The 14,019-nt window shown below is 44.9% G+C and overlaps 1 protein-coding gene across 1 annotated transcript in view; it reads left to right on the forward strand.

Moving 5' to 3' along the window:
• The window catches only part of GLP2R (glucagon like peptide 2 receptor), a 127,579-nt gene that overhangs the window by 80,560 nt on the left and 33,000 nt on the right, over nt 1-14,019 (forward strand). Inside the window, exons 3-4 of the mRNA XM_069749132.1 lie at nt 7,980-8,084; nt 12,936-13,057. Coding sequence (XP_069605233.1) covers nt 7,980-8,084; nt 12,936-13,057 — 227 coding nt within the window. The remainder of the gene's footprint in view (nt 1-7,979; nt 8,085-12,935; nt 13,058-14,019) is intronic.

A 14,019-nucleotide genomic window follows, 5' to 3' on the forward strand; every position in this document is an offset into this window, starting at 1 on the left:
TTATCTTTTCCTCTTCTGTCTTTCTCATTCTTGTCTTCCTTCTTTTCTCCTTTCCCACTCTTCCTCTTCTTCTTCTTTCTCTTTTTTCTTTTCATCTTTCCTTCTCTTTTTCTTTTTTCTTCTCTTTTTTCTTCCTTCTCGTCCTCTTTTTTCCTTCTCTTTTTTTCCTTATTTTTTCTTTCTTTCTTTCTTTCTTTCTTTCTTTCCTTATTTTTTTCTTTATTTCTTTCTTTCTTTCTCTCTTTTTCTTTCTTTCTTTCTCTTCTTCATTCTTTCCTTCTTTTCTTCTTCTATTCTTCTTTGCTTCTCTTTCTCTTCTTCCTTGTCTTCCTCTTCTTTCCTTCTTGTCCTCTTCTTTTCTTTCCTTCTCTTCCTCTTCTTTATGTCTCTATCTTCTTTCTTCTCTTCCTCTTTTCTCCTTCTCTGTATCGTCTTCCTTCTCTACCTCCTCTTTCCCTTGCTTCCTCCTGTTCATCTTTGTTTTCTTTACTTCTTTTTCTATTCTTCCTTCTCTTCATCTTATTTCCTGTTATGTTTGCTAATGACAGGTGTTATGAAGGCAATCCAGAAACACAGTGTGCTTAGCGATCAGAGCGCACACAGTGATCTGACAAATACCCAAAAATACAAGAACGAGCTCTGAGACGTGGAAACTCTGTAGACTGCACACCTGATCCTATCCTAAACACAACTAAAAGCGGCTGTGGATTGCGCCTAACAACTACCTAGGCAACTCGGCACAGCCTAAGAAACTAGCTAGCCTGAAGATAGAAAAATAGGCCTGACTTGCCCCAGAGAAATTCCCCAAAGGAAAAGGCAGCCCCCCACATATAATGACTGTGAGTAAGATGAAAAGACAAAACGTAGGGATGAAATAGATTCAGCAAAGTGGGGCCCGATATTCTAGGACAGAGCGAGGACAGTAAAGCGAACTTTGCAGTCTACAAAAAACCCTAAAGCAAAACCACGCAAAGGGGGCAAAAAAAACCCCACCGTGCCGAACTAACGGCACGGCGGTACACCCTTTGCGTCTCAGAGCTTCCAGCAAAACAAAAGACAAGCTGGACAGAAAAAAAGCAACAAAAAAGCAAAAAGCACTTAGCTATACAGAGCAGCAGGTCACAGGAACAATCAGGAGAAGCTCAGATCCAACACTGAAACATTGACAAGGAGCAAGGATAGCAGCATCAGGCGGAGTTAAGTAATGAAGCAGTTAACGAGCTCACCAGAACATCTGAGGGAGGAAGCTCAGAAGCTGCAGTACCACTTGTGACCACAGGAGTGAATTCAGCCACAGAATTCACAACAGTACCCCCCCCTTGAGGAGGGGTCACCGAACCCTCACCAGAGCCCCCAGGCCGACCAGGATGAGCCGCATGAAAGGCACGAACAAGATCGGAAGCATGAACATCAGAGGCAGAAACCCAGGAATTATCTTCCTGAGCATAACCCTTCCATTTAACCAGATACTGGAGTTTCCGTCTAGAAACACGAGAATCCAAAATCTTCTCCACAATATACTCCAATTCCCCCTCCACCAAAACCGGGGCAGGAGGCTCAACAGATGGAACCATAGGTGCCACGTATCTCCGCAACAACGACCTATGGAATACATTATGTATGGAAAAGGAGTCTGGGAGGGTCAAACGAAAAGACACAGGATTGAGAACCTCAGAAATCCTATACGGACCAATAAAACGAGGTTTAAATTTAGGAGAGGAAACCTTCATAGGAATATGACGAGAAGATAACCAAACCAGATCCCCAACACGAAGTCGGGGACCCACACGGCGTCTGCGATTAGCGAAAAGTTGAGCTTTCTCCTGGGACAAGATCAAATTGTCCACTACCTGAGTCCAGATCTGCTGCAACCTATCCACCACAGAATCCACACCAGGACAGTCCGAAGACTCAACCTGTCCTGAAGAGAAACGAGGATGGAACCCAGAATTGCAAAAAAATGGAGAAACCAAGGTAGCCGAGCTGGCCCGATTATTAAGGGCGAACTCAGCCAACGGCAAAAAGGACACCCAATCATCCTGGTCTGCAGAAACAAAACATCTCAGATATGTTTCCAAGGTCTGATTGGTTCGTTCGGTCTGGCCATTAGTCTGAGGATGGAAAGCCGAGGAAAAGGATAGGTCAATGCCCATCCTACCACAAAAGGCTCGCCAAAACCTTGAAACAAACTGGGAACCTCTGTCAGAAACAATATTCTCAGGAATGCCATGCAACCGAACCACATGCTGAAAGAACAAAGGTACCAAATCAGAGGAGGAAGGCAATTTAGCCAAGGGCACCAGATGGACCATTTTAGAAAAGCGATCACAGACCACCCAAATGACTGACATCTTTTGAGAAATGGGAAGGTCAGAAATGAAATCCATCGAAATATGTGTCCAAGGCCTCTTTGGGACCGGCAAGGGCAAAAGCAACCCACTGGCACGAGAACAGCAGGGCTTAGCCCTAGCACAAATCCCACAGGACTGCACAAAAGTACGTACATCCCGTGACAGAGATGGCCACCAGAAGGATCTAGCCACTAACTCTCTGGTACCAAAGATTCCAGGATGACCAGCCAACACCGAACAATGAAGTTCAGAGATAAGTTTATTAGTCCACCTATCAGGGACGAACAGTTTCTCTGCTGGACAATGATCAGGTTTATTCGCCTGAAATTTTTGCAGCACCCGCCGCAAATCAGGGGAGATGGCAGACACAATGACTCCTTCCTTGAGGATACCCGCTGGCTCAGATAAACCCGGAGAGTCGGGCACAAAACTCCTAGACAGAGCATCCGCCTTCACATTTTTAGAGCCCGGAAGGTACGAAATCACAAAGTCGAAGCGGGCAAAAAATAACGACCAACGGGCCTGTCTAGGATTCAAGCGCTTGGCAGACTCGAGATAAGTCAAGTTCTTATGATCAGTCAATACCACCATGCGATGCTTAGCTCCTTCAAGCCAATGACACCACTCCTCGAATGCCCACTTCATGGCCAGCAACTCTCGATTGCCCACATCATAATTACGCTCAGCGGGCGAAAACTTCCTGGAAAAGGAAGCACATGGTTTCATCACTGAGCAATCAGAACCTCTCTGTGACAAAACCGCCCCTGCTCCAATCTCAGAAGCATCAACCTCGACCTGGAACGGAAGAGAAACATCTGGCTGACACAACACAGGGGCAGAACAAAAACGACGCTTCAACTCCTGAAAAGCTTCCACAGCAGCAGAAGACCAATTAACCAAATCAGCACCCTTCTTGGTCAAATCGGTCAATGGTTTGGCAATGCTAGAAAAATTACAGATGAAGCGACGATAAAAATTAGCAAAGCCCAGGAACTTTTGCAGACTTTTCAGAGATGTCGGCTGAATCCAATCCTGGATGGCTTGGACCTTAACTGGATCCATCTCGATAGTAGAAGGGGTAAAGATGAACCCCAAAAATGAAACTTTCTGCACACCGAAGAGACACTTTGATCCCTTCACAAACAAAGAGTTAGCACGCAGGACCTGAAAAACCATTCTGACCTGCTTCACATGAGCCTCCCAATCATCTGAGAAGATCAAAATGTCATCCAAGTAAACAATCAGGAATTTATCCAGATACTCACGGAAGATGTCATGCATAAAAGACTGAAACACAGATGGAGCATTGGCAAGTCCGAACGGCATCACTAGATACTCAAAATGACCCTCGGGCGTATTGAATGCAGTTTTCCATTCATCTCCTTGCCTGATTCTCACCAGATTATACGCACCACGAAGATCTATCTTAGTGAACCAACTAGCCCCCTTAATCCGAGCAAACAAGTCAGATAACAATGGCAAGAGATACTGAAATTTAACAGTGATCTTATTAAGAAGGCGGTAATCAATACACGGTCTCAGCGAACCATCCTTCTTGGCTACAAAGAAGAACCCTGCTCCCAGTGGTGATGACGATGGGCGAATATGTCCCTTCTCCAGGGATTCCTTCACATAACTGCGCATAGCGGCGTGTTCGGGCACGGATAAATTAAATAATCGACCTTTAGGGAATTTACTACCAGGAATCAAATTGATAGCACAATCACAATCCCTATGCGGAGGTAGAGCATCGGACTTGGGCTCTTCAAATACATCCTGATAATCAGACAAGAACTCTGGGACCTCAGAAGGGGTGGATGACGAAATCGACAAAAATGGAACATCACCATGTACCCCCTGACAACCCCAGCTGGATACCGACATGGAATTCCAATCCAATACTGGATTATGGGTTTGTAGCCATGGCAACCCCAACACGACCACATCATGCAGATTATGCAACACCAGAAAGCGAATAACTTCCTGATGTGCAGGAGCCATGCACATGGTCAGCTGGGCCCAGTATTGAGGTTTATTCTTGGCCAAAGGTGTAGCATCAATTCCTCTCAATGGAATAGGACACCGCAAAGGCTCCAAGAAAAACCCACAACGTTTAGCATAATCCAAATCCATCAGATTCAGGGCAGCGCCCGAATCCACAAACGCCATGACAGAAAACGACGACAAAGAGCATATCAAGGTAATGGACAGAAGGAATTTGGACTGTACAGTACCAATGACGGCAGACCTAGCGGACCGCTTAGTGCGCTTAGGACAATCAGAAATAGCATGAGTGGAATCACCACAGTAGAAACACAGACCATTCAGACGTCTGTATTCCTGCCGTTCAACTCTAGTCATAGTCCTATCGCACTGCATAGGCTCAGGTTTAACCTCAGGCAGTACCGCCAAATGGTGCACAGATTTACGCTCGCGCAAGCGTCGACCGATCTGAATGGCCAAAGACAAAGACTCATTCAAACCAGCAGGCATAGGAAATCCCACCATGACATCCTTAAGAGCCTCAGAGAGACCCTTTCTGAACAAAGCTGCCAGCGCAGATTCATTCCACTGAGTGAGTACTGACCATTTCCTAAATTTCTGACAATATACTTCTATATCATCCTGACCCTGGCACAAAGCCAGCAAATTTTTCTCAGCCTGATCCACTGAATTAGGCTCATCGTACAGCAATCCGAGCGCCAGGAAAAACGCATCGACACTACTCAATGCAGGGTCTCCTGGCGCAAGAGAAAATGCCCAGTCTTGAGGGTCGCCGCGCAAAAAAGAAATAATAATCAAAACCTGTTGAATAGGATTACCAGAAGAATGAGGTTTCAAGGCCAGAAATAGCTTACAATTATTTTTGAAACTTAGAAACTTAGTTCTATCTCCAAAAAACAAATCAGGAATAGGAATTCTTGGTTCTAACATAGATTTCTGATCAATAGTATCTTGAATTTTTTGTACATTTATAACGAGATTATCCATTGAAGAGCACAGACCCTGAATATCCATGTCCACACCTGTGTCCAGAATCACCCAGATGTCTAGGGGAAAAAAAAAAAGTGAACACAGAGCAGAAAAAAAAAAAAAAATGATGTCAGAACTTTTTCTTTCCCTCTATTGAGAATCATTAGTTTGGCTCCTTGTACTGTTATGTTTGCTAATGACAGGTGTTATGAAGGCAATCCAGAAACACAGTGTGCTTAGCGATCAGAGCGCACACAGTGATCTGACAAATACCCAAAAATACAAGAACGAGCTCTGAGGCGTGGAAACTCTGTAGACTGCACACCTGATCCTATCCTAAACACAACTAAAAGCGGCTGTGGATTGCGCCTAACAACTACCTAGGCAACTCGGCACAGCCTAAGAAACTAGCTAGCCTGAAGATAGAAAAATAGGCCTGACTTGCCCCAGAGAAATTCCCCAAAGGAAAAGGCAGCCCCCCACATATAATGACTGTGAGTAAGATGAAAAGACAAAACGTAGGGATGAAATAGATTCAGCAAAGTGGGGCCCGATATTCTAGGACAGAGCGAGGACAGTAAAGCGAACTTTGCAGTCTACAAAAAACCCTAAAGCAAAACCACGCAAAGGGGGCAAAAAAAAAACCCACCGCGCTGAACTAACGGCACGGCGGTACACCCTTTGCGTCTCAGAGCTTCCAGCAAAACAAAAGACAAGCTGGACAGAAAAAAAGCAACAAAAAAGCAAAAAGCACTTAGCTATACAGAGCAGCAGGTCACAGGAACAATCAGGAGAAGCTCAGATCCAACACTGAAACATTGACAAGGAGCAAGGATAGCAGCATCAGGCGGAGTTAAGTAATGAAGCAGTTAACGAGCTCACCAGAACACCTGAGGGAGGAAGCTCAGAAGCTGCAGTACCACTTGTGACCACAGGAGTGAATTCAGCCACAGAATTCACAACAATTTCCTCCTCCAGTTTTTCTTTCTCTTTCTCTTCTTTCTCCTTTCCTCTTCTTTCCCTCTCTTCCTTTTCTCGCCTTCTCCTCATCTTTCTTCTCTTCTTTTTCCTTCTCTGTATACGGTGGCGCAGTGGTTAGCACTACAGCCTTGCAGCGCTGGAGCCTGGATTCAAACCCCACCAAGGACAACATCTGCAAAGAGTTTGTATGTTCTCTCCATGTTTGCATGGGTTTCTTCTGGGTTCTCCGGTTTCCTCCCATATTCCAAAGACATACAGATAGGGAATTTAGATTGTGAGCCCCAACGGGGACAGCGATGATAATGTGTGTAAAGCACTGTGGAATATGTTAGCACTATATAAAAATAAAGATTATTATTATCTTATTCCTCCTCTTCTTTCTCTTTCTCCTCTTTCCTTCTTTCTCCTGTTCCTTCTCTTTTTTTTCTTTACTTCTCCTCCTGTTTTTCTTTCTCTTCCTCCACTTTCCCTTTTTCTCTTCTTCATTCTTTCCTTTCCCTTCTTTCCTTCTCTGCCTCCTTTATCCTTCTCTTTCTTTTCTTCTCTTCCTCCTTTCTTTTTTTCTTTCTCTTCCTCTTCTTTCCCTCTCTTCCTCTTCTTTCCTTCTCGTCTTTCTTCTCATCTTCCTTTACCTTCTCTTTATCTTATCACTTCTCTTCCTCTCTTCTTCCTCTTTCCTTCTCCATCTCTTCTTCCTTCTCTTCCTCTTCTTTTCTTCTCTTCCTCCTCTTTCCTTCTCATCCTGTTCTTTCTCCTCTTTCCTTTTTCTTCTTCCTTTCCTCTTCTTTTCCTTTCCTTCTCTTCTTCATTCTCTTCCTCTTCTTTCCCTCTCTTCCTCTTCTTTCCCTCTTCTCATCTTTCTTCTCATCCTCTTTTTTCCTTGTCTTTATTTTCTTCCTTCTCATTCTCTTCTTTCATTCTCTTCCTTTTTTCTTTCCCTTTTTCCTCCTTTCCTCTTCCTCCCTTCCTCGTTTTCCCCTCTCCTCCTCTTCTTTCCTTCTCCTCTTCTTTCTTCTCTTCTTCTTTTTCCTCTTCTGTATCTTATCCCTTCTCTTCCTTTTCTTATCCTCTCTTCCTCCTTTTTCATTCTCATCCTGTTTTCTTCCTCCTTTCCTCTTCTTTACCTTTCCTTCTCTTCTTCATTCTCTTCCTCTTCTTTCCCTCTCTTCCACCTCTTTCCTTCTCTTTTTTCCTTCTCTTCCTTTTCTTTCCTTCTCTTCCCCTCTTTCATTATCTTCTTCCTCTTCTCTTACTCCTCTTCTACCTTTTTCCCCTTTTTCCTTTTCTTCCTCTTTCCTTCTCCTCTTGCTTTTCTTTCTCTTTCTCTTCTTCCTCCTTTCCTCTTCTTTCTTTTCTTCCTCTTTTTTTTTCCTTTTCTTCATCTTCTTTATGTCTCTTCCTCTTTCCTTCTCTTCCTCCTCTTTCTGGCTCTTCCTTTTCTTTCCTTCTCCTTGTCTTTTCTCTTTTCCTCTTCTTTCCTTCTCTTCCTTTCCCTTCCTTCTCTTCCTCCTCTTTCCTGCTCCTTCTCTTCTCTCCTTCATTACACAAGTCCTCACAGTTGATTAGACCCTTCTGTATTATGACATCACTAGTGTCCTTCCTTTTGCAGCATCTTGGTTTACAGCACGTGATGACATCATTGTTGCTGATGCTTCATGTTCTCTTCTCTTCCAGGAGTTTACTGTAATGGGACGTTCGATAAGTTCGCTTGTTGGCCATCGTCTTCCCCGGGGAACGTGTCTGTGCCGTGTCCGTGGTACCTGCCGATGACACCAGAAGGTAACGAGGAGGAAGCAGCCGCTCCTGTTATGTGTATGGTAACAGCAATCAGACAGGTTCACAGGCTGTAGAGACAGACAAGGTTCAGGCACTGTATGACAGTGGTTATCAGGCACTATATGGCAGTGGTTACAGGCACTGAATGGCGGTGGTTATCATCCACTATATGGCGGTGGTTATCAGGCACTTTATAGCAGTGGTTATCAGCAATATATGACGGTGTGATGGTGATTATCAGGCACTATATGACGGTGGTTATCAGGCACTGCGTGGCGGTGCTTATCAGGCACTATATGGCAGTGGTTATCAGGCACTATATGGCAGTGGTTACAGGCACTGAATGGCAGTGGTTATCATCCACTATATGGCGGTGGTTATCAGCACTGTATGGCGGTGTTTATCACTCACTATATGGCATGGTTATCTTGCACTATATGGTGGTGGTTATCAGGCACTGTATGGCGGTGGTTATCAGGCATTGTGTGGCGGTGGTTATCAGGCACTGTATGGCGGTGGTATCATGCACTGTATGGCGGTGGTTATCAGGCACTGTATGATGTGTGTTATCAGGCACTATATGGCGGTGGTTATCAGGCACTATATTGCGGTGGTTATCATGCACTGTATGGCGGTGGTTATCAAGCACTGTATGGGAGTTATCACGCACTCTATGGCGGTGGTTATCAGGCACTGTATGACGGTGGTTATCAGGCACTATATGGCGAGGGTTATCAGGCACTGTATGGTGGTGGTATCATGCACTGTATGGCGGTGGTTATCAGGCACTGTATGATGGTGGTTATCAGGCACTGTATGACGTGTGTTATCAGGCACTATATGGCGGTGGTTATCAGGCACTATATTGCGGTGGTTATCATGCACTGTATGGGAGTTGTTATCACGCACTGTATGGCGGTGTTTGTCAGGCACTGTGTGGCGTGAGTTATCAAGCACTGCATGGCGGTGGTATTATGCACTGTATGGCGGTGGTTATCAGGCACTGTATGATGTGTGTTATCAGGCACTATATGGCGTGATTATCAGGCACTATATTGCTGTGGTTATCATGCACTGTATGGCGGTGGTTATCAAGCACTGTATGGGAGTTATCACGCACTCTATGGCAATGGTTATCAGGCACTCTATGACGGTGGTTATCAGGCACTATATGGCGAGGGTTATCAGGCACTGTATGTCGGTGGTATCATGCACTGTATGGCGGTGGTTATCAGGCACTGTATGATGGTGGTTATCAGGCACTGTATGACGTGTGTTATCAGGCACTATATGGCGGTGGTTATCATGCACTGTATGGGAGTTGTTATCACGCACTGTATGGCGGTGTTTATCAGGCACTGTGTGGCGTTAGTTATCAGGCACTGTATGGCGGTGGTATTATGCACTGTATGGCGGTGGTTATCAGGCACTGTATGATGTGTGTTATCAGGCACTATATGGCGTGATTATCAGGCACTATATTGCTGTGGTTATCATGCACTGTATGGCGGTGGTTATCAAGCACTGTATGGGAGTTATCACGCACTCTATGGCAATGGTTATCAGGCACTCTATGACGGTGGTTATCAGGCACTATATGGCGAGGGTTATCAGGCACTGTATGTCGGTGGTATCATGCACTGTATGGCGGTGGTTATCAGGCACTGTATGATGGTGGTTATCAGGCACTGTATGACGTGTGTTATCAGGCACTATATGGCGGTGGTTATCATGCACTGTATGGGAGTTGTTATCACGCACTGTATGGCGGTGTTTATCAGGCACTGTGTGGCGTTAGTTATCAGGCACTGTATGGCGGTGGTTATCAGGCACTGTATGGCGGTGGTTATCAAGCACTGTATGGCAGTGGTTATCAGGCACTATATGGCAGTGTTGATCAGGCACTGTGTGGTGTTAGTTATCAGGCACTGTATGGCGGTGGTTATCAGGCACTGTATGGCGGTGGTTATCATGCACTGTATGACGGTGGTTATCATGCACTGTATGGCATTGGTTATTATGCACTGTATGGCGGTGCTTATCATGTAATGTGTGGCAGTGGTTATCAGGCACTGTATGGCGGATGGCGGTGGTTATCATGTACTCTGTGGCAGTGGTTATGAGGCACTATATGGCGGTGGTTATCATGCACTGTGTGGCTGTGGTTATCATGCACTGTATGCCGGTGTTTATCAGACACTGTATGGCGGTGGTTATCATGCACTGTATGCCGGTGTTTATCAGACACTGTGTGGAGGTGGTTATCAGGCATTGTGTGGTGGTGGTTATCATGCACTGTATGGCGGTGGTTATCAGGCACTGTATGGCGTAGTTATCATGCACTGTATGCCGGTGTTTATCAGACAGTGTGGCGGTGGTTATCAGGCATTGTGTGGCGGTGGTTATCATGCACTGTATGGCGGTGGTATCATGCACTGTATGGCGGTGGTATCATCCACTGTATGACGGTGGTTATCAGGCACTTTATGGCGGTGGTTATCAGGCATTGTGTGGCGGTGGTTATCAGGCACTGTATGGCGGTGGTATCATGCACTGTATGGCGGTGGTTATCAGGCACTGAATGATGTGTGTTATCAGGCACTATATGGCGGTGGTTATCAGGCACTATATTGCTGTGGTTATCATGCACTGTATGGCGGTGGTTATCAAGCACTGTATGGGAGTTGTTATCACGCACTGTATGGCGGTGGTTATCAGGCACTGTATGACGTAGGTTATCAGGCACTATATGGCGAGGGTTATCAGGCACGGTATGGCGGTGTTTATCAGGCACTGTGTGGCATGGGTTATCAAGCACTGTATGGCGGTGGTTATCATGCGCTGTATGGCGGTGGTTATCATGCACTGTGTGGCGGTGGTTATCAGGCACTGTATGGGGGATAATAATAATAATAATAATAATTTTTATTTATATAGCGCCAACATATTCCGCAGCGCTTTACAAATTATAGAGGGGACTTGTACATACAATAGACATTACAGCATAACAAAAATACAGTTCAAAACAGATACCAAGAGGAGTGAGGGCCCTGCTCGTAAGCTTACAAACTATGAGGAAAAGGGGAGACACGAGAGGTGGATGGTAACAATTGCTATAGTTATTCGGACCAGCCATAGTGTAAGGCTTGGGTGTTCATGTAAAGCTGCATGAACCAGTTAATTAATTTTTTTTTTTTTTTAATATAGGCCACACAGGGATCGTTAGGTTAATGCATTGAGGCGGTAGGCCAGTCTGAACAAATGAGTTTTTAGGGCACGCTTAAAACTGTGGGGATTGGGGATTAATCGTATTATCCTAGGTAGTGCATTCCAAAGAATCGGCGCAGCACGTGTAAAGTCTTGGAGACGGGAGTGGGAGGTTCTGATTATTGAGGATGCTAACCTGAGGTCATCAGCGGAGCGGAGGGCACGGGTAGGGTGGTAGACCGAGACCAGAGAGGAGATGTAGGGTGGTGCTGAGCCATGGAGTGCTTTGTGGATGAGGGTAGTAGTTTTGTACTGGATTCTGGAGTGGATGGGTAGCCAGTGTAATGACTGGCACAGGGTAGAGGCATCGGTGTAACGGTTGGTGAGGAATATGATCCTGGCAGCAGCATTCAGGACAGATTGGAGCGGGGAGAGTTTGGTAAGAGGGAGGCCGATTAGTAGAGAGTTACAATAGTCCAGACGAGAATGAATAAGTGAAACAGTAAGAGTTTTTGCAGAGTCGAAAGTAAGAAAAGGGCGAATTCTAGAAATGTTTTTGAGATGCAGGTAAGAAGAGCGAGCCAGTGATCGGATGTGGGGGGTGAATGAAAGGTCAGAATCAAGGATGACCCCAAGGCAGCGGGCATGTTGCTTTGGAGTAATGGTGGAACCGCAAACGGAGATGGCAATGTCAGGCAAAGGTAGGTTAGTAGAGGGAGAAAACACGAGGAGTTCAGTTTTTGACAGGTTTAGTTTCAGATAGAGGGAGGACATGATGCTAGAGACAGCGGTAAGACAATCACTGGTGTTTTCTAATAAGGCAGGCGTGAGATCAGGAGAAGAAGTGTATAGTTGGGTGTCGTCAGCATAGAGATGGTACTGGAAACCAAATCTACTGATTGTTTGTCCAATAGGGGCAGTATACAAAGAGAAGAGGAGGGGGCCTAGGACTGATCCTTGAGGAACCCCAACAGTAAGGGGAAGGTGAGAGGAGGAGGAACCAGCGAAACATACAGTGAAGGATCGGTCAGAGAGATAGGAGGAGAACCAGGAGAGAACGGTGTCCTTGAATGGGATGGCGGTGGTTATCATGTACTCTGTGGCAGTGGTTATCAGGCACTATATGGCGGTGGTTATCATGCACTGTGTGGCTTTGGCTATCAGGCACTGTATGGCGGTGGTTGTATGGCGGTGGTTATCATGCACTGTGTGGCAGTGGTTATCAGGCACTATATGGCACTGGTTATCATGCATTGTGTGGCGGTGGTTATCAACACTATATGGCGGTGGTTATCAGGCTGTGCAACGTAAAAGTGAATAAATGTCACTTTTGAACATGTGACAAATCTCCCCCACGAAGTGCCGTGTAAATGTAGATGTTGGGGGCTGTGCGGGACCCTCGATTTTATCTAATAATGTCAGGAAACAGATTCCTTTATTTAAAGAAACCGTCCCTTTAAGTTAATGCTACTGTATGGCATCTGATCATAGCCAATGTAATGGGGACAGGAGCTCTAAAAATTGCAGAAATGGATCAGGATCCTGGCCGGAGATGAACATGACAATTAGTGGGACCTATGGGGGCCATTCCAGTAGAGGGGTCTCGGGCCTGGCGCTGTTCTGAGCTCATGGGCTGTGTCGTTGCAGCCAGCACCGGCTTTTCGTACAGGTACTGCACTGAGGACGGCGTCTGGCAGACCAAGGAGAACTCTACGGATATTTGGCGGGACGACACAGAATGCTCCACCAGTAATCACTTCAAACAAAATGTGAGTCTGCCTTGTTTATTCCACGTTTTGCTGCTAATCCCCCGGATTACATCCATTTGCCGCTTTTATGGGACCAGATTTATTCAGAACACAATGCAGTGACATCTGGAATAATCTGACAGTGAAAATCCAGTATGGAAATGTTATTATGTTATACTGACTGATTGATGAGGGCCTGGTACTGCTGGAGACAAGATAGGCAAGATTATATATCAAAAAGTAATCATGTATACACATTGTTATCAGAGATATCACCCAATTATCACTAAAAACTGGGCATATAGTGACTAACTAATAGACCAACCTACTCTACTGCTGGAGACAAGATAGGCACGATCATACCACTCACGATATCAAAAGTAATCACGTATACACATTGTTATCAGTGGTTTCACCCAATTATCACTAAAAGCTGAGCTTAAACTGACTAATAGACCTACCTACTCTACTGCTGGAGACAAGACAAGCATGATCACTTATAAAAACGTAACCAAGTATACACATTGTTATCAGAGGTTTCGCCCAATTATCACAAAAAGCTGAGCTTATACTGACTAACAGACCAACCTACTCTACTGCTGGAGACAAGACAGGCATGATCACTTATAAAAGCGTAACCAAGTATACACAGTGATCCGCATTCTATGCGAAGATGCGATTTTTTTCTCCCAAAAATATCCACGTGTCATCCGTATGGCTTGCAAAATGAACATAGAATGGATCCATGGGCTCAAATATTTGTGAAAACATATATACAGTATATATATATATATATATATATATATATATATATATGTCAGTGAGACACATACATATATATATATTTATATTTAATACAGCGCTAGATAGCAGAAAAGCCGGTAATTCAATTGCCGTCTTTTCCTATCTCCTTATCAAAAACAACAGGATATGAGACATGGTTTACATACAGTAAACCATCTCATATCCCTTATTTTTTTACA

This window comes from Ranitomeya imitator, chromosome 2, assembly GCF_032444005.1.
Source record: "Ranitomeya imitator isolate aRanImi1 chromosome 2, aRanImi1.pri, whole genome shotgun sequence".
Classification (NCBI taxonomy): domain Eukaryota; kingdom Metazoa; phylum Chordata; class Amphibia; order Anura; family Dendrobatidae; genus Ranitomeya; species Ranitomeya imitator.